The sequence below is a fragment of the Malania oleifera genome, chromosome 3 (genome assembly GCF_029873635.1).
Source record: "Malania oleifera isolate guangnan ecotype guangnan chromosome 3, ASM2987363v1, whole genome shotgun sequence".
Classification (NCBI taxonomy): domain Eukaryota; kingdom Viridiplantae; phylum Streptophyta; class Magnoliopsida; order Santalales; family Ximeniaceae; genus Malania; species Malania oleifera.
This window is the reverse complement of record NC_080419.1, coordinates 12,164,072-12,182,406: the sequence shown is the minus strand read 5'-3', so window position 1 is coordinate 12,182,406 and position 18,335 is coordinate 12,164,072. Positions and strand designations below refer to the sequence as shown.

The 18,335-nt window shown below is 36.3% G+C and overlaps 1 protein-coding gene across 1 annotated transcript; it reads right to left on the bottom strand.

Moving 5' to 3' along the window:
* Positions 1–8,266: 8,266 nt before the first annotated feature.
* LOC131151432 (uncharacterized) lies at positions 8,267–13,122 on the bottom strand. The gene is made up of 7 exons (XM_058102676.1): positions 12,860–13,122; positions 12,431–12,548; positions 12,034–12,122; positions 11,897–11,943; positions 11,716–11,804; positions 10,963–11,096; positions 8,267–9,038 (listed from the first exon to the last, which is right to left on the bottom strand). Exons 1-7 carry the CDS (start codon positions 12,947–12,949, stop codon positions 8,382–8,384), a joined length of 1,224 nt encoding a protein of 407 aa, XP_057958659.1. The 5' UTR covers positions 12,950–13,122; the 3' UTR covers positions 8,267–8,381.
* Positions 13,123–18,335: the final 5,213 nt, after the last annotated feature.

Sequence of the window (18,335 nt, the reverse complement as noted above, 5' to 3'; positions counted from 1 at the left end):
TCACTTATAATGAACTTAGTAACTCTTTTGAATATGAACCGCAACGTAGTACAGTGAGATTTGGCTTGAGGTTAGCCTCCCTAAACCCTTTCCCAGCAAAGATCTTTCACAATCTTGTCATATGCTTGTATGAAAGGATTCAAAAATTGCCTGTGTTGAGGACAAGGTAGCAGACTCTAGCAGAATTATTTCCCCTACCTATGAGAGTTACTAAGTTCCCCTTCCAACATTGGACAAATGTCCTGACTTTGTCTTCAAGTTTAACAAAATCCCAGCCTAAATAGGACATGAGAAATCTATAGGGTATCCCTAAAAAAGTACCTAATTTGCAATGTAACATCACAATCTATGAACGGTTGTTCTTCTTCCAATAAAAATTCTTTTGAGGGAAGAAGTAGGGGTGGGGTGTTTAGGTCCCTATAGATATTTACAGGCCCAACTTACTAAAACTGACACACAGCCCAATGGAATCTATCCACGGATTGAGAGCGACATTTTTCTTTTTGCAAAACATTCAAAACTTTTACCCACATGGATAAAGGATTTTAATTTGAAAGGGAAAGGAAATGAAAAGAATAAGAAAACTTATTTTTTTTAAATGAATTTTAAATGATTTGAACTATTGAGTTAAATTAATATTCGGTGGTTATAAGTATCAAGCCTATAAAAAAACTCGTCAATACTAATAATAAGAGACATGCGTGAAAGGAATTGTTGGGTTATTTCATTCCATGTGGAGGAAAGCCCAAGTGGGCCTTATTAAAATATCAAAGTCCAGTCTTTTTAGTATGAAAAACCTAAAGGAAGTTGTAAAAAGAGAGGGGAGAAGAGAGGAGCCGTCATTTCTCAAAAGAAAGAGAGAAAAACGTGATTTTTTCTCATGCTGCCCAGATTTCATCAAGACTCCGATCCCGCTTCGTTTGTGGTCCGATCGAGCTGACATTTGGAGGAGAGGTTCATGACTCAAGGAGCTACAATCTGAACGGTGGAGATTGGATTTGGAGCTCGAGAGTTGGGGTTTTTGCCTGTGAACAGTAACCGCGAATTTGGTATATTCTCTCCAATTCTCTTTGTATTTGCCAAGATTGTAGATATCTTGATGAGAGATTTTTGTATTCTCTAATTACAATTAGAGAAGGCTTTGTGTACCCATTATTTGATTGATAGTGGAGATTTTAACTGGACTAGGTCCCGTGATTTTTCTTCCTCACACCAGGGAAGTTTTCCACGTAAAAAACTGCTTGTGTTCTTGTAGCTTGGTGTGATTGATTATTTCTCTTATTATTTTCAGCACATATAAAAGTATAGATACACTATATTTGCTTGCATATAGGGAGAAAAATTATTCAGCTGTGGTTGTTTATTGATATCTCTCCCAACAAGCGGTATCAGAGCCCGATTTCTAGATTGTCAAGTTGGCAGTTTGAGTTATGGAAGCAAATACTAGTAGAATGATTAATCTCAATGATTTAAATTATCACATATGGAAAGAAAAAATGGAGGATCTTCTTTATGTGAAAGATTATTACCTACCGGTATTTAGTACTGAAAAACCAGAAAAAAAGTTTGATATGGAATAGACTTTGTTACATCGACAGGTGTGTGGGTATATCAGACAATGGGTAGATGATAATGTTTTGAACCATATTAGTGGAGAAACAAATGCACGTTTTCTATGGCATAAGCTTGAACAGTTATATGCTAGAAAGACTGGAAATAATAAGTTGTTTCTGATTAAACAAATGATGGTTTTGAGGTACCAAGATGGGACTCCTTTATTTGATCACCTAAATACATTTCAAGGAATTATTAATCAGTTGGCTGGAATGGGTATTAAGTTTGATGATGAGATACAAGGGTTATGGTTGCTTGGTTCATTACCAGACTCGTGGGAGACGCTCAGAACTTCATTGTCTAACTCCGCTTCATAAGGTGTAATCACAATGGATATGGCCAAGAGTTGTTTGCTAAATGAAGAGATAAGAAGAAAAACACAGGGGTCCTCTTCACAGTCAGAGATCTTGGTTACAGAAAAGAGGGGGAGAAGTAAGAGCAGAGGTCTGAAGAATAGAGATAACAGCAGAAGCAAGTCCAATAAGTTTGCAAATGTTGAGTGTCATCATTGCGGGAAAAAGGGACACATCAAGAAATATTGCAGGCAATTGAAGAGAGAAAACAAGAATGAGAAAGGGAAGGGAATGAAGAATGGAGATGACAAAGATGGTGATGATAGAGTTGCTACTACCACTCCTGCAGAATTCCTCATTGTTTATGATGATGAGATGATAAATGTTGCATATCATGAGACCAGTTGGGTGATTAACAGTGGTGCCTCCATTCATGCTACATCTCGGAAGGATTTCTTTACATCCTATAGATCTGGTGACTTTGGAACAGTAAAGATGGGAAACGATGGCTTGGTTAAAGTCATTGGAATTGGGGATGTGTATCTGAAGACAAATAATAGCACGAGTTTAGTTCTTAGAGATGTGAAGCATATTCCTGACATTCATTTGAATTTGATTTCTGCAGGTAAACTTGATGACGAAGGGTACTGCAGCACTTTCAGTGATCGCCAGTGGAAGCTTACCAGGGGTGCTATGGTTGTGGCTCAAGGCATGAAGCACTCTGCATTGTACATTCTGCAAGCAAAGATCTCCAACGACATTATTAATGCGATGGAGGATAATGGTATAGCAGGGTTGTGGCACAAGAGACTGGCTCACATGAGTGAGAAAGGATTAGCTCTACTGGGGAAGAAAAGTCTACTATGTGGACTGAAAAGTACACTTCTAAAAAGGTGTACTCATTGTTTGTCAGGGAAGTAGAGCAGAGTTTCCTTCAAGAATTCCCCTCATTCGAGAAAGTCAGAGATATTGGATTTAGTACATTCGGATGTGTGTGGCCCTATGAAGACGAGAACACTTGGTGGCTCCAGATACTTTGTGACCTTCATAGATGATCATTCAAGGAAGTTGTGGGTATATATCTTGAAGTCAAAAGACCAAGTGTTGGCTGAGTTCAAGAAATTTCAAGCCCTAGTTAAGAGATAGATTGGGAAGAAACTGAGGTGCATCCGGACTAACAACGGTGGAGAGTATTCTGGTCCATTTGATGAGTATTGCAGACAGAAAGGTATTCGGCATCAAAATACTCCTCCAAAAACTCCTCAATTGAATGGCATAGCAAAAAGGACGAACAAAACACTGCTTGAGAGAGTGAGATGTTTGCTTTCACAAGCCCGGTTGCCAAAATCCTTTTAGGGGGAGGCATTGAGCACTGTAGTTCACGTGTTGAATCTTACATCCTGTGCTCCTCTACAATTTGATGTGCCAGACCGAGTTTGGACAGGTAAGGATGTTTCCTATAATCACGTGTTTTTGGGTGCAAAGCATTTGTGCATATTCCAAAAGATGAAAGGTCCAAACTTGATGAGAAAACGCGACAGTGTATATTCCTTGGCTACGGTCAAGATGAATTTAGACACAAGCTTTATGATCCAGTTGAGAAGAAAATTGTGAGAAGCAGAGATGTCGTGTTTGTAGAAGATAAGACGATTTAGGATATTGAGAAGGCAGAGAAACCTATGTCTTAGCAGGGTGACAGTTTAACTGATGTGGATCCAGTTCCTTTGAAGAATTTTTTCTTCTCAAGTTGAGGATGATGTTCAAGATGACCACCAGGGTAGAGGTGATGTGGATGTTCCCTTACAGGTTCAGGGAGATGTTGAGACTGATGAGCAATTGATAGTGCCAGAGACTCCACCAGAGATTCCATCCAGGAGGTCACCCAGAGACTGACATCCTTCCACTTGGTATTCAGCAGAACAATATGTGTTATTGACTGACGGGGGAGAGCCCCAGTGTTTTTTCGAAGCCATGGAAGATGAACACAAGACAAAGTGGGTTGAGGCCATGCAAGATGAGATGCAGTCATTGTATGATAACCAAACCTTTGAGTTAGTGAAACTGCCTAAAGGAAAAAGAGCTTTGGAGAATAGGTGGATTTACAAGAAGAAGCCAAATGAGTTCTCTTCACGACCACGGTGCAAAGCTAGATTGGTTGTCAAAGGGTTCGGTCAGAGAAAAGGTATTGATTTTGATGAGATCTTCTCTCCAATTGTAAAGATGTCATCGATCCGTACAATACTCGGCTTATATGAAGCAGATGGATGTGAAAACTGCCTTCCTTCATGGTGATTTGGAGGAAGAGATTTATATGAAGCAGCTAGAGGGTTTCAAAGTGAAAGGGAAAGAGGATTATGTGTGCAAATTGAAGAAAAGCCTATATGGTTTGAAACAAGCACCGAGACAGTGGTATAAGAAGTTTGAGTCTGTTATGGGGAAGCAAGGCTACAAGAAGATAACTTTAGATCACTGTGTATTTGATCAGAAATTCCTTGATGATGATTTTATTTTCTTACTGCTTTATGTGGATGACATACTAATTGTTGGCAGGAATGCTTTAATGATTGACTAGTTGAAGAAACAATTGAGTAAGTCATTTGCTATGAAGGACTTGGGGCCAGCAAAGAAAATTCTTGGCATAAGAATCAGTCGTGACAGGTGCCAAGAAATTATATTTGTCACAGGAGGAGTACATTGAGAAAGTGCTTCAGAGATTCAATATGGACAAAGCTAAAGTGGTTAGCTCTCCTCTTGCTACCCACTTCAAACTAAGTACAAAGAAATGTCCTTCTACAGATAAGGAAAAGGAAGACATGGAAAGAGTTCCTTACGCCTCAGCAGTAGGAAGTTTGATGTATGCAATGGTTTGCACAAGACCAGATATAGCATATGCAGTTGGTGTAGTTAGCCAATTCTTGTCAAATCCGGGAAGAGAGCACTGTAATGCAGTGAAGTGGATCATGAGGTATCTTCGAGGCACTTCCAATTTGAGACTTGGTTTGGGAAATAGATAACCATTGTTAGTTGGCTACACAGATGCAGATATGGCTGGGGATGTGGACACTCGTAAGTCTACTTCGGGCTATTTGATAACTTTTGCAAATGGGACTATAGCTTGGCAATCGAGACTTTAGAAGTGCATTGCTCTTTCTACGACAGAGGCAGAGTTCATTGCAACAACGGAAGCGACTAAAGAGTTGTTATGGGCAAAGAAGTTCTTGAGAGAACTTGATTTCGAGCAGCATAGGTATGTGTTATTTTGTGATAGCCAGAGTGCTATTCATCTTACTAAGAATTCCAGTTTCCATGCAAGATCGAAGCACATTGATGTACGATACCATTGGATCAGAGATGCATTGAACGATAAGTTATTGGAACTTGAGAAGGTTTACACTGATGATAATGGTTTCGATATGTTGACAAAGACACTACCAAGGGAGAAGCTTGAAGTTTGTTGTTCGATCGCCGAGATGGCGATTCCCTCCACATAGTCGAAAAGGGAAAGATTTGTTGGGTTATTTCCTTTCATGTGGAGGAAAGCCCAAGTGGGCCTTATTAAAAGACCAAAGCCCAGCCTTTTTAGTGTGGAAAACCTAAAGGAAGTTGTGAAAAGAGAGGGGAGAAGAGAGGAGCTGTCACTTCTCAAAAGAAAGAGAGAAAAACGTGATTTTTTCTCATGCTGCCCAGATTTCATCAAGACTTTGATCCTGCTTCGTCTGTGGTCCGATCGAGCTGAAATTTGGAGGAGAGGTTCACGACTCAAGGAGCTACAATTTGAACAGTGGAGATCGGATTTAGAGCTCAAGAGTTAGGGTTTTTTCCCTTGAACAGTAACCGCGAATTTGGTATATTCTCTCCAATTCTCTTTGTATTTGCCGAGATTGTAGATATCTTGATGAGAGATTTTTGTATCCTCTAATTACGATTAGAGAAGATTTTGTGTATCCATTATTTGATTGATAGTGAAGATTTTAACTGGACTAGGTCCCGTGATTTTTCTTCCTCACGCCGGGGAAGTTTTCCACGTAAAAAACTGCTTGTCTTCTTGTGGTTTGGTGTGATTGATTATTTCTCTTATTATTTCAAGCACATATAAAAGTATAGATACACTATATTTGCTTGCATATAGGGAGAAGAATTATTCCGCTGTGGTTGTTTATTGATATCTCTCCCAACAAGAATAAGGGAGCTCTCAAGTATATTTGTTCTTGTCTATTTGTTTGTAAATAACTTATAATGAGCATTTTATTTTTGGGCATGAACATTACTTAGAGCGTTACCCACCAATATTATGATAATCAGATTTATTTTACTTAACCTGATGAATGCACCTAAAACTAAACTGCAAACAAGTCAAATTGAACTTTAACATATTCAAACTTGTTCATTAATTTTTTAGCTAACCTCGAGTTCGAGTTAAACTCAAATTGAGCTTGAATATACTTGTTTAACTCAGTTCATTTTTACTGTTAAAAGGGAGAAACTCTGGATTGTATAAACACTGTACAAGGGGCCATCCTTTTACAGCTGAAGGAGGCAAACTATAAGGGTAACTTAGGAAGATACAAGGATATACAAGGGTAACTTACTTAGGAAGATATGCGAACATATACAAATGATCGAGTTAGATGAACCTCTAATAGACCAAGCTACTATACTCTTTGCATGCTTGATTCTTTTGGAACCTCACACTACAAGGATAAAATGTTCTTAAGATTTTGTTAGGTAGGTGAGAACAGGTTCTTATTAGCTAATATTGCTTTAGGATTTCTCCGCCTTCACCAAATCAACATATTGACCTTGGGCCTTGGTTATATTATGAATTCATGGTATATGGAATAGGGTAAACAACCTATGATAAAAAAGCTCTTACTTTAAGCTAAATAATACGTCTATTATAGTTTATCAAGCCTAACTTTAACTCTATTAATTAAATAAGAAGATAAAAGAGACTAACCCATACTTATTAAATAAATAAAAAGTAAATTTGCAAATGAGCCACTTAGGAGCCCAAGTTTATAAGTGATAAGTGATGAGAAAGATTTGGTTTGTTTACTGTCCTACTTAAAAGCAATGGTTAAGAAGTGAGTCCAATTATTGCACTGTAAAAGGAAATGGGGATCTCTATATATGTTCAAGAGTACAGTAATCAATTATCACCGACAGATATAATCTTTTAAAAGACAGCTCCTCAGTACTGCCAATGTGGCTGTATCTGGCAGTACTATGCCTCTTTCCTCAATGCAATCCTGAAGAGCTTAACACAAAGTGATGAAAACTAAAGGGACGCCATACTCTCTGAACTCCCACCCAACAAAGAATAAACTCCGAACAGCAACAGTTTGGCTTAGTACGCAGTACAAATTACTTAACAGGCTTGAATTTGTCCACATTGAAAAACCAATCTCCAGCTATTAAAACAAATTAATTAAGCCCCCGTTTGCAAGTGAATGAGCAGGACCCACCCCTCAGGAACAAAACCTGGATTCCCATAGGACGCTTGGTACCCGACAAATTCAACCCCAAATGCGTACATATATCATCGGCGTGCGCGTCCACAGTATGTATTATCAAATTCCCAAGTCCCAAGTACTCACCACAGCTACACAGCTCCACAGCTCTCTCTCTCTCTCTCTCTCAAATCAGCTTAGAAGCTCCATTTTGACTTCTGAAACAACAAAACACGACACATATTCCTACCACCCTCTGCCCATCGTTGAAACTTGAAACCAATGCATAAAAAAATGGACAGAGCCCACCTCCCCAAATTATATATATAATACAACAAATGAACAATACAAATTTGAAAGATTTTTCAACTTAAGCTCTCTTTATTATAAACAAAAGTCCACCCCCAAACAGGTCCCCAGATTCCATCACCGCCCCAAAACCTAACCCCACCTCTACCTCTACCTCATCTTCGCAACAAAATAAATTAAAATAATACTTTTTTTTGGAAATAAAAAGCAATTAACAAATATCAATAATAAAAATAACAACAGCATCAATTAACTTTTTGAATTAAAGCAGAGATTTCTCCGAAACCATGCATAATCTTCTTGGGGAAATCCTTTTCCCACCATATATTGCTTTCCATACATTAATGCGATATTCGCCGTCTCGACCACGCTATTACGCTCCCACGCTGCGCCCTCCGAAACCCAAAACGTGGACTATGGAGGAGAGATCCACAGTAAGGTCTTATGTCACGGAGATTAAAATGAAACACAAAGTACAGGAAAGCACTCTGTTTCACATCCCGCCTCGCACGTAATCTCTTTGTTTTTGCCCTTTTTTATTGGTTTTGTTGATCAGCGCACGAGGGGTTAACTTAGCTAAACAGTGAACAACGTCAACACTTGTTTTCAAATTTGAACAGGAAAGATAAATATTATATTTATTATATCCATTATTTGTAGTGATTTAATCGTGATATATATATATATATATATATATATATGTACTGCGTTTCGATCAAAACCGCTGAGATAGCGACACGTGGCGACGGGAGAGCTGGGAAGAGACGATGGAGACGAGACCACCGAGCGGGGCCCTCATCTTTGACCTGTAGGTCATCTCGTTGTACGGCCTCCTGTAGAATTTCAAAAACGGCAGGAACGCCTCACGGGACCTCTCCGTCCTGCTGACGTTGCACTCCCTCCGGAAGAACACGGCCGGCGACTGGAGGAACGACGGTCGCGGCGTTCTCGGTTGGGTCCTCTCGGGCAGCGGGGTCGACGCAAAGAGGGCTTTCTTCGCGGCGGGCCTGCCGCCGGGGGGTGCTCTGGCGGCCGGCGATGCGAAAGAGAGGGACCGTGCGTTGAGGGGGGAGATGAGGGCGGGGCCCAGGAGGGAAGGAGAGGGGCTGGTGGGTCCCACCTTGGAGGATGACGTGTCGGTGAAACTGAGGTACCAGGGCTTGAGGGAGTCAAAGTGGTGGGAAACAGTGAAGGTGAAGCGGGAGGAGGAGCATGATCCGATCTTGGCCGTTGATGGGACGGAGGAAGGGTTGAATCGTAGGGAGGAGGCTCGGGGGTGGGTGTAGAAGTCGTTGAATTCCAGCGTGTCTTCGAAGTCGAGGGAGGAGACGACCATGGTCGCCACTGAAAGCTCCAGGAATGGACGAACACCCTGCAATAATCACGGAGTGTTTGTTGTGAATGGACTAATCAGTGGATCAGTACAGCAAAAACAAAAGAAAAAAGTGAAAAAAAAAAATCCTAAAAAGTTGCAGGTTGAGCGCAAACAGCGTGAATGGTCAAACGGTTACGATCAGCATAGGTTGCAAATTCAACACGGTTAGACAGAGTCAGGTGGTACCGGACAAGGTGCGTCGAGTGCTACCAAGTCAAGGGCATATGGTTCGAAATTATTATGGCGGGGATGGAGGGGAAGTAGTACGTTCAAGCAATATTATTATTTACTTAAATATGTTTTAAAGTAAAACATATTTGATTTGATCAATTTGCTTCAGTAACAATACACTTAATTTGTTACTTAGTAATAACACTAATGAAATAAAATTTGAGTAGACTGGAATGAAAAAAATTATATGACAATGTAAAATTATAAAATAAATTCATTCTCTTTTATTTTATTCTATTCTATTACGAATTAAATGATGGTGTAATATTGAAGTCATTCTTAATAATGTTTAATAAAAAAAATTAAGAAAATCCATTGAATATGGATGCCACACCTACATGGAAGTGGGGGCTAATTTTCACCATTCATGACCCCATCATATCCAATAATTAAGAAAATGTTTACTAATTAGCTTTAAACTATTCTATTTTCTCATCTGATGATTACTCATCCTATTTAAACTTAGGATGATTAGCATTGAGTTGAAAGAAACTAAAATTCTTCAACCCATTTCAAAAACATAACATGTGAATTTAAATTAAAAAAATATTTTGAATTAGTCTTCTTTTACGTAATGTTTGTCTTACTTCTTTAAAGTCACACATACTTTTTTATACTGATTTTTTCACTCATTAACTTATCAATTTTTCATGATTTGTCAACCCACTTAAATTATACAATTCTAAAACAAATCAAACTTTGTAAATAATGTAGCAATTGAGAGAGTACCATGGTTTCAAATAACAGCCACAACGGTTACGTAACGATTTTTTGAGTTACCGATATCGTTACACACCGTGAAATTAGCGGCAAGAAAAATCATGTCTGTAGCGGCCATTACATAAAGGCTGCTACGATAATTACGTAAAGGCCTTTGTGGCCGTTACGTAATGGCTACGAGACTGTTACACTAAAAGAATTATTTTATTTTTTACTTTTCACTTTTTTTCTCTCTTTTATAAATCATTCTCAATATATCATCTGCCGAGGAGGAAAAGATTATAATGAGGATGACAATGATACAAAATTTACTTTTTTTAAAAAAAAATACTCAAGAGATGCATTAATTAACAATTCAAAAATACTAACTTGTTAGGAAACTATTTTTTTTTAACAATATTAGTAATATGATATTTATATTCTATATTTTTCATCTTCAATCTTCTTTCTTTTCTTGCTATTTTATATTTATATTATTCGTATGTCTTATGTGTCTAATAGATTAATGGAGTGTATAATGTATTTTATTTAGCACACATAAGAATTTATCATAAATGAGAACAATATGAGAACTATAAATACGCACACACATAGGTGGTTTAAAACAAATGTAAGCTTATTGTCCTTTACCAAATAACTTAGTCGAATTAAAGGATCCAAAATACATTAAAACTCTTACTAAGAAGGGTTAAAAGTTTAAAATATGCATGTATGCTAATATGCAGAAGGTTGTGCATGCTTGAAAAAAATTTATAACACTCGCACCGCTTTATGTTATATAAAGCCAAAAAAAAAAAAAGTAAAAAAGGAAAGTTTGCAAGTAAAATAGTGTTCACTTCTCCACTAGAAACACAGAAAATGACGAAAAATATTTGAAATATTTTACCCAATAATGCTTTGTTGATGGTAATATAAATATTTGTTTCATTTAATTTTTAGAAATAATTTTGCAAGGGGCAAGGAAAATTACCTTCCAGATATAGGAAAAGAGTGAGGGTGGATCGATTATGAAGGCTTTGTAAAGCCGCCCAGGGTAGTACTCCGCCACAATCTTCAAAGCTGCCAGCAATAAATTCATAAACGCTGACGCAGATCTGAAAAAGCCTGCGTTCCCATGCGCTTAAGGTCAACACCCCAGGAATCAAACAGCAATTTTTGTCATAAAAAAATTACTTGATTTTCTTTTTTTAAGGAAGAAGGACTCTTGTTTCTTTCCTCTTTTGTTTAACAGTTAGTTTATATAAATTATAAAATTAACAAAAAGCCTGTTCAATGCAGATGATTATCAGTAGAAAAAGGAAAATTCTGTGCTCTTGCTAAACATGGGGAAGTCACACCAGTCACAACATTGATAGACAAATTCAGGGACGGAGTGATTTTGAACTCTGAATCCCACATATACCCTTACACTCCCGACCAACATTGCAGCCATGACCGCGACGCCTCAGGGGCACTCCGGGCAAACTCTGAGATCATCTCAGAATCTTGCCGGTTCGGACTTAAATAACATAACTGGCCGTATTATAATTTTCAGAAAAATGAGGAAAGGCTGCAAAGCTTGTGATCGAGATTCAGGAGTTAAACTAAAAAAACAGAGAGAAGAGGGACAGATTCAGGGAGCTGAAATTACTGAAACAACCTTCAAGTTTCAAAATTTCAGTTGTACTGTTTCGTTTTCTGTAATTGTAAAGGACAGTGTCAGCAATAGATGAAACTAGCTTACTTGCATCGAAGAGGAGAACGAACTGTTCGACATTTCTAGGCATGGTTCCAATGGCGACTTCTAGTGTGAAAACCAGCAAACGAGTAAACCTGTTGAGAAAAATTTAGAACTTCAGAAAACGGCAGTTCCTAAATATAAAAATGTGCTAAGCTTATTTTTCTGTTTCCATTTGATCACTCACAGCTTCTGTGAATGGAACTTCTGGTAATCTTGCTTGATCCGGAAAATCTGTTAAAAATTCGAGACAATGCGTTCAGGTGCAAGAAATTGAGAAGAAGTTTGAGAGAGAGAGAGAGAGAGAGAGAGAGAGAGAGAGACCATCACAGGTCTGGATTCCTCATCATGACCCGCTACATAAGCGACGCCTTCGGCAAGCTCAGCAGAGAACTCGTCAGCTATCAAATTCTCTGCACTCAAAATCAACAAGAAGAGAAAAAACAGAGACATCAGTTGCTTTTTTAAACTTTTTTTTTTGGAGGGAAAAACTTCACTCATTTGCAGGCCAAGGTGACAGAATGCTAATCCTTGAACGTTTAATTCAAAGAGGAAAGGCAAGATTCGAGTATACATACAACGAAACAAAAAAAAAAACGGCATGGAGCCAGGAAAAGAGTAAATGCAGATGGAATGATCGGAACGATTCCTTTCCACAAATGAAGAACCGAACGGAAAGCTGTTGAGGAACAATATACAAGGAAATGTGCAAAACAAGTACCTGTGCCAATGCTCTCTCTCCAAGAAAGGCAGGCTCTCAATTGCCTCGCAGCCTTCTTCACGCTATCCCCCTTCGCTTTCAGGAACCTCTCCACACAAGCGCTGTTGCAGAATTTCTCCTGCAAATAACACATTTAATACATATCAGAATAAATTAATGCTCCATAAGTTTCAGTCCACCAACCCACGGATACGATTGAAGAATCAATAAATGTTCAACTACAGCTCATTAATTACTACAGAGAATATATCTTCGCAACAGAATGCGGACTAGAGCAAATCGAGAATCGCGGAAAAAGAATTTCAGCTCATAATGCTCAAGTAGAAACAAGATGAGAACATTAACTACTACAACAGCATCAGAAATCTGAAATTAATGCCGAAACAGAAAAGAAAAATGAACAAAAATAAAGTGAAAGAGAAAACACACCTGTTTTACAGTGAGAGGAGCTTGTTTTCTGAGAAGCTCGAGCACCGCCAACACCTTCTCTCTCTCCTTCTGCTGATCTCTCTTCCCCATTAATTCCGACAAGCGAGCAAACTCAAGAAAAGCACCAATATCCCAAGCTTCTTCTTCACGCAACCATTTAAATTTCAGAGAGAGAGAGAGAGAGAGGGGGGGGGGGGAAGAGCGACGGGGAGAGAGAGAGAGACTGAGGGGGTTCTATATATAGACTGACTGAAGCCGTTATGTAGCAGGGAGAGAGTGAGAGGAGAGAGATTTAAAGAGTATCCACGTCAGCATTTCCCGATTCGATTCTCGCCGGCATCATGACCGCCGGGTCCCGATCGTAACGGACGGAGTGCCCCTCATTATTACATTCCACTTTTGCCCTCCCCCATTTCATCGGACTTAATATTCCTTTTTTGATTTTTCTTCAATTTAAGTAAATACTGTTGCTTTTCCTTTTTCCCTCAACGAAAACAAAATGGGGCTCCGACATATAATCTCTAAAGCTAAAGAAGGAATTCTCTCTCTTTTATATACCAAAAATAACTTAATAACTAATTTTTTAACATAATTAAAATTTCCTTTAATTTTTTTCCTTTATTTTCTATATAATTTTTTATTCAAGTTCAAAAAAATTATTTATATTTATGGATATATGCGCATTGATTGACACAAGTTTTCTTTCTCTTTATTTGTTAAAATAAAAATAATAAAAAGATTAATATGACCCTTAATTCAAGAATATAAGATTTTTTCTTGAATAACTTAGTTTCTAATAAATCTTTATATGAAATATTCAATTCTTGAGAACATAATTCATGTTTGGTTAAAAAATATAATTGTTGATGTAGAAAATTGAATCTCAATCTTTACATTCACAAACCCTCCTCGATGATCACTTGTAATTAACGGAGTTAAAGAGTTTGTGAAATAATGAATTGTCTCTGACCTCTGGCATTCAAGTCAAAGCATGAAATATATGTAATTATGACCATCATAGTATTTTGATATAGTCACCAAATTTCCTAACGAGTCCCTTTCAAATGTGTTTTCTACATTCTCGTGTGTATTTTTAGACTTTAGAGTCAAGGTATTGCTCAACCATTTCCTTAAATTAGGCAATCAAATTCTACTCAAAATCAAACGGCTAAGCTTTTATTCAAATAAAACAATCGAGCTTTATTGTATTTTGATTTTATGAATTTTGGTAGCAACAATAATATTAAGAACAAGGATCAAATAATTATTTTTTTCTCCAAATGTTCCCAAATTGAGCAGGGAAAAAAATGTATGTGTCTAGTGTTATAGCACAAATTCAATAAATAAATAAATAAAAACATTGACCCTCCATTTCAATTAATACGAAAGTACTAGTCCTATATTAATTTGGGGATATAAAATTTATATTTTGAATTTGAATTTTATATAGATTTAGAAAAAATATGATATAAAATTTTATTGATTTTTTAAAATTCATACAAATTCAAATAAAAGGCCGAAATCCATAATCCTAAAAACTATTTAAAAATGTTATGCAACTAACTAAATATGTAATATCATAAATAATCTATGCGTGCTTTGTGCAAAAAAGAAAGTGAAGGGATCGATCATCTCTTCCTCCACTATCATTTCAGTAAGTAGATTTGGGCACTCATCTGCGAGGGGATGTTTAATCACACAATCATTCCAAATACCTTGAAGTCAATGTTCTCAGCATGGAACTTCTCAAAGCTTAAGGGGTTTCTTAGAAGAATGAAAGCAGCAATTCTGGCAGTTCTTTATTGGGAGATTTGGAAGGAGAGGAATGGAAGAGTCTTCAGGGAGAAATACTCCACAACCTTAATACTGTATGAATGATGTTTATCAAATCTATTCCATTGGATTAGGTCTAATACCTCTCTATCATTCTTAGATTGGGAAGAATTTTCTTGTATTTTTACTAATTTGGGAGTGTGATCTCACTTACATCTCCTATCCCTGTATTTCTTTCCTTGTTCAGAGAATCCAAGCTACTTGCTTGTCTTCTCCCCTTTAATGAAGTTACCTTTAAAAAAATACAAGAGAAACACTATAATAGAAAAGTAGTTGCTAAGAAAACGAAAAGATGACATGAGATTGGGGAATATGTTTTAAACATGTGGGAATGTTTTTGAATTTTTAAAAATATCTTTAGAATTTTTGTTAGTTCATGCTTTTTTGGTGATTTTCCTTGGTTAAAAAATCTAGATATTTCCAATTCAATGAAAAATGGGGTTTCAACATAGAGAAATAACTCGAAAGAATGGATTCTTCCTATAAAACCTAGATCTCATTAATTATATAATGTGACATTAACGCTTGAAACCATACAAATGAAAGATATACTTTAATATGAATCTCCATTACATGCGTCATGCATTATTTTAATGGATCTACATAAAAAATATAATACCTAATCACAAATTTTATGTAGACCTGTACATCAACAGACCTCGTATATATACACATAAAATGGTAACTGACAAACCGACTAACTACTAACTAACAAGAAACTAATACTGAAAACGAATAACTAACTTAATCAATTGGAAACCGTCGATGGTTATAGGGTATACCATCGACAATTTCAGATAGAAACAAATCCAACGATAAAAACTAAGATAACCATCGACAGTTGTAGTGACGGTTTCAGATTGACAACAAACTGTCAATATATTCCAAGAAAACCGTCGATGATTGTTATGACAGTTTCAGACCGAGAGAAAACTGTCGATATATTCACTGTAATCGTCGATGGTTTCGTCGACGAAATGAAAATGACATTGTCAATTGTAAGATGTGAACGGAAAAAAAATACTAAACATCGACAAAGACTATCAAGAATATTTAGTTTTTTACGCAAACTAAGTGTCAAATAATTGTGCACAAATGAGTAATACAATCAATCACATGTCTTCTTACACAATTAATCATATTCTTTTTCAAGGCATATGCCATTATGCTAAACCCAATTTGAAGATAAGTTAGGGCCTAGGAATTACATGCCAAACATATGCCACAAAATTAAATATTAACCTAATCATAGACTTGCATTTCATCACCCTAAAGTTTGGAACATTTGTTAATTTGATATTCCAAAATTCAATGATAAAGATTAACTACAAATCATGGGCATCTTCGCCAAAATAATAGTGTTTGAATCAACTTCATCTCTAGTTCTTGAACACCCACATGCATATTTAGCTACTTGAGCTAGCTAGGCATATTTATAACGCAATGATATGGTAAAAAGCATTGATAATATATGTATCGAGAATAGAAATTATGTTTTAGATGATTCATTTTTCACATGAAATAATTAAATTATTAAAAAATTTAACAAATTTTATATTATTTTTTCAATGTTTGTGAGTTCAAATCTAAAGACTAAAATCATATAACAAACAAAATCTTAAGATCGAATTTGAGAGCATAAGATTGTAGCCCTCAATAGAGAAGTATTCAAAATTTGATGAGATTAAATAAAAAATTATATAATTTTGTTTAATTTCACCAGATTTCAATTTTTTTAGTGCTTTCAAGGCTTACGAGACATGAATTTCATGAAAGAGGTCACTGTTCTTTCATCTCATATCGCTTCTTAGTCCTCCTTAGATTAGAATCCCATGCCTTTAATACGGAAGTTTTGTATTCTATCCATTAAAATGTCTACTTTAAGACACTAAATTTCAAATCTAGCGGTATATTTTTCTTCATATACTTTGACTACAGCTCCAGTGACCATGCAAACTCTTGAATGAGTTAAAAAAAAGAAAGATTGGACTTCTCATTGATTAAAATTCTCATTTCTTATACCTACAATTACTAAAGAGTGACCACATATTACAATAATATTATTATTTTTTCTTGAAATAAAACTACTATTATCACATAAATAAATTATGTCCTCTTTAAAGTGCTTACTCGTGATTGTTCTCTCTATATAATCTTGAAAATCTCTTAAATTCCAACTAATCTTTTTGTTCATGCACTTGCCATGAAATATTTATAAATTTTACTTACGATTTGGTATCACAATGACTAATAGAGTATTTAATTTTTGAACTTTATTTATTTTCGACTACTCACTTGGGATTTTATTTTTGTTTTATGTGTACATTATTATACATTGTTTTTTGGAAGACAACTACTTGCCTAAAACTCCAAAAAAAAAAAAAAACAATTATTCATGTCATATATTTTTCTTCATGTACAATGAAACGATGAATTTGACACAACTTTTTTTTTTTTTCCCTATTCTTGTTCTTGTGAGATGAAAATTAAATTAAAAATGTTTATCATAAAATAAATAAATAAGTACTAATACTATTTTTTAAAAAAAATTGGAGTGACAAAAGCATCAAGCTATTTTCTTATAATATTATCATGTACCCATCTCTTCGACTTAAAAATTGAAATAAAAACAAATACGTCATGTCTTCTTCTTCTTTTTTCTTTTTTTTAATCTTTCAGCATAGCATGTGCAAGTCTGGTATATTAGGTGTCTAATTTTTTTGGTCTATACTTTATATTATGAATATCAATGTTTCAGATAAATAGGAATCATCTTTTGTTACATAAGCTCCATTGTCTTTATATTAAAAATGTAACCAACCCATATTTATTGATTAAGGGGGAGAATGGTAGCATCCACTGAGATTAAGGAATTTGATTACTATACTTGCAAACAAAATTTTCCTTAAGAATAAAAAGTAAAGTAGTATAATAAATTGTGTGCATCACATAGGTCAACTAATTGTGCTTTTGGTGATGCATTATATAAAGGAAAGGTTGGGATGGGTACTGTTTGGGTAGCCGTTAATTGCATGGGATGGCAGCACACATGGGATTGCTTTTTGTAAATTTTGGCAAACAGAACACACAACCCCATTAGTCAAATCCTTGATATTTGTCGTCCACCCCCCTGCACTCTTTTTTAAATTTAATTAAAAATAATAAAAAGGGCAATAATAGGGAGGGCAGCTGCAGGCCCCCAGGTCCGTTATTCTTACGGCGTAGACCTTTTTTTTAATTTACACTTGGCAGGGACCCACATGACGCCCAACCCCACCCCCCCCCCCTCTTTGCTGGCTGACATTCTCCACTCCTTCTCTATCTTATTTGACGTCAAATTATTACGCGCACACTCTCTCTCTCTCTTTTAATTTTTCGTTACAATTTTTAAAGAATAAATTTCTGAATAGTTAAAATTTATAAATTTTATCTTTAAATTTTAGAAGAAAAAGATAAAAAAAGTGATAAATTATTTTTCCATTTTTCATTGCTCTTTTTCTCTCTCCTTATTTTTTTTTTGGGTTCGTCCCGGGTGTCCACCTACCGTCAACGACGTCCGTTTACGGTCCGTCGCACCGACCAGTGACTAATCCCACCCCCTGCAGTGCGGCCCCACACACCACAGAGATGTAAATTTCAGGCG